The sequence below is a fragment of the Cebus imitator genome, unplaced genomic scaffold, assembly GCF_001604975.1.
Source record: "Cebus imitator isolate Cc_AM_T3 unplaced genomic scaffold, Cebus_imitator-1.0 Scaffold53, whole genome shotgun sequence".
NCBI classification, from domain to species: domain Eukaryota; kingdom Metazoa; phylum Chordata; class Mammalia; order Primates; family Cebidae; genus Cebus; species Cebus imitator.
The window spans coordinates 2,762,500-2,763,518 of record NW_016107368.1 but is presented as its reverse complement, the minus strand read 5'-3'; the positions used below and the strand labels follow the sequence as shown (position 1 = coordinate 2,763,518).

The 1,019-nt window shown below is 46.2% G+C and overlaps 1 protein-coding gene across 1 annotated transcript in view; it reads left to right on the top strand.

Annotated features, from left to right (window-relative positions):
- The window catches only part of ADGRE1 (adhesion G protein-coupled receptor E1), a 47,203-nt gene extending 46,410 nt beyond the window's left edge, over positions 1-793 (top strand). The window contains exon 22 of the mRNA XM_037738464.1: positions 492-793. Within this exon, the coding sequence (XP_037594392.1) occupies positions 492-578 (87 nt within the window). The 3' untranslated portion in view covers positions 579-793. The remainder of the gene's footprint in view (positions 1-491) is intronic.
- The last annotated feature ends 226 nt before the right edge of the window (positions 794-1,019 follow it).

Below are 1,019 nucleotides of genomic sequence, written 5' to 3'. Positions count from 1 at the left end.
TCTTGCTCTGTCACCCAGGCTGGAGTGCAGTGGCTTGATCTCGGTTCACCACAACCTCCGCCTTCCAGGTTCAAGTGCTTCTCCTGCCTCAGTCTCCTGAGTAGCTGGGATTACAGACACGTGCTACCATGTCCAGCTAATTTTTGTGTTTTTATAGAGACGGGGTTTCACCATGTTGGTTAGGCTGGTGTGGAACTCCTGACCTCAGGTGATCCACCCACCTCGGCCTGCCAAAATGCTGGGATTACATGTGTGAGCCACTGCACCCAGCCCCCTTCTAGTCTTTGTTACTGTATTATTTTAATATTCCTGTCCCTGTAGATATGATCCTTGGAATCACATTTGTATTAACTCTGCTGCAGACTCTGAGAAAATTCTTTTCTCTCTCACAGGGGTAAAGTCCTTTCTTTCTTGTTTTCAAATGTGCTATGGGGCAACAGCTGAGGACACTAGTTTCCTGCAGGAGCCTACCCGAAATCTTCTCTTCACAGCTTAACATGGAAATGAGGATCCCACCTGCCCCAGAACTCTCTGGGGAAGAATGTTTGCAGCTGTCCTCCCACGATTGTGTGCACTGATGAGAATCAGGGGTTTCTGCTCCAAATCACCGTTTTATCTTCTGTGCTCTGCAGCTTTTTGAATTCCAGAGTTTTTGAGAACTGACCCCAATTCAATGGCATGACGAAGGACACCTGGCCACCATTTTGCTTTATCCTGCCCTTCTTGGTGCGTGTTTCTAAGCGGGCCCTCCAGCGCCTGACACAGAGGACCTCTCAATAAATGACTTGTCATCCGCCTTACTGATTTACCCTAGGACAAAGACTCTTTGTGATTTTAAAGAAATGGTCAGTAAAACTGTAATGAGAGTCCCAATGAACCAATACGGCACATAGAGAAGCTACTTTGGCACAAACACTTAAAAAAGTGATGTTGGTAAGCAGGGAGACATTTGATGTAGCAGCAGAATTCTAGCACTTCCTGGAGGATTGAAGCACTTGATGACAATACTCTTTGAAAAT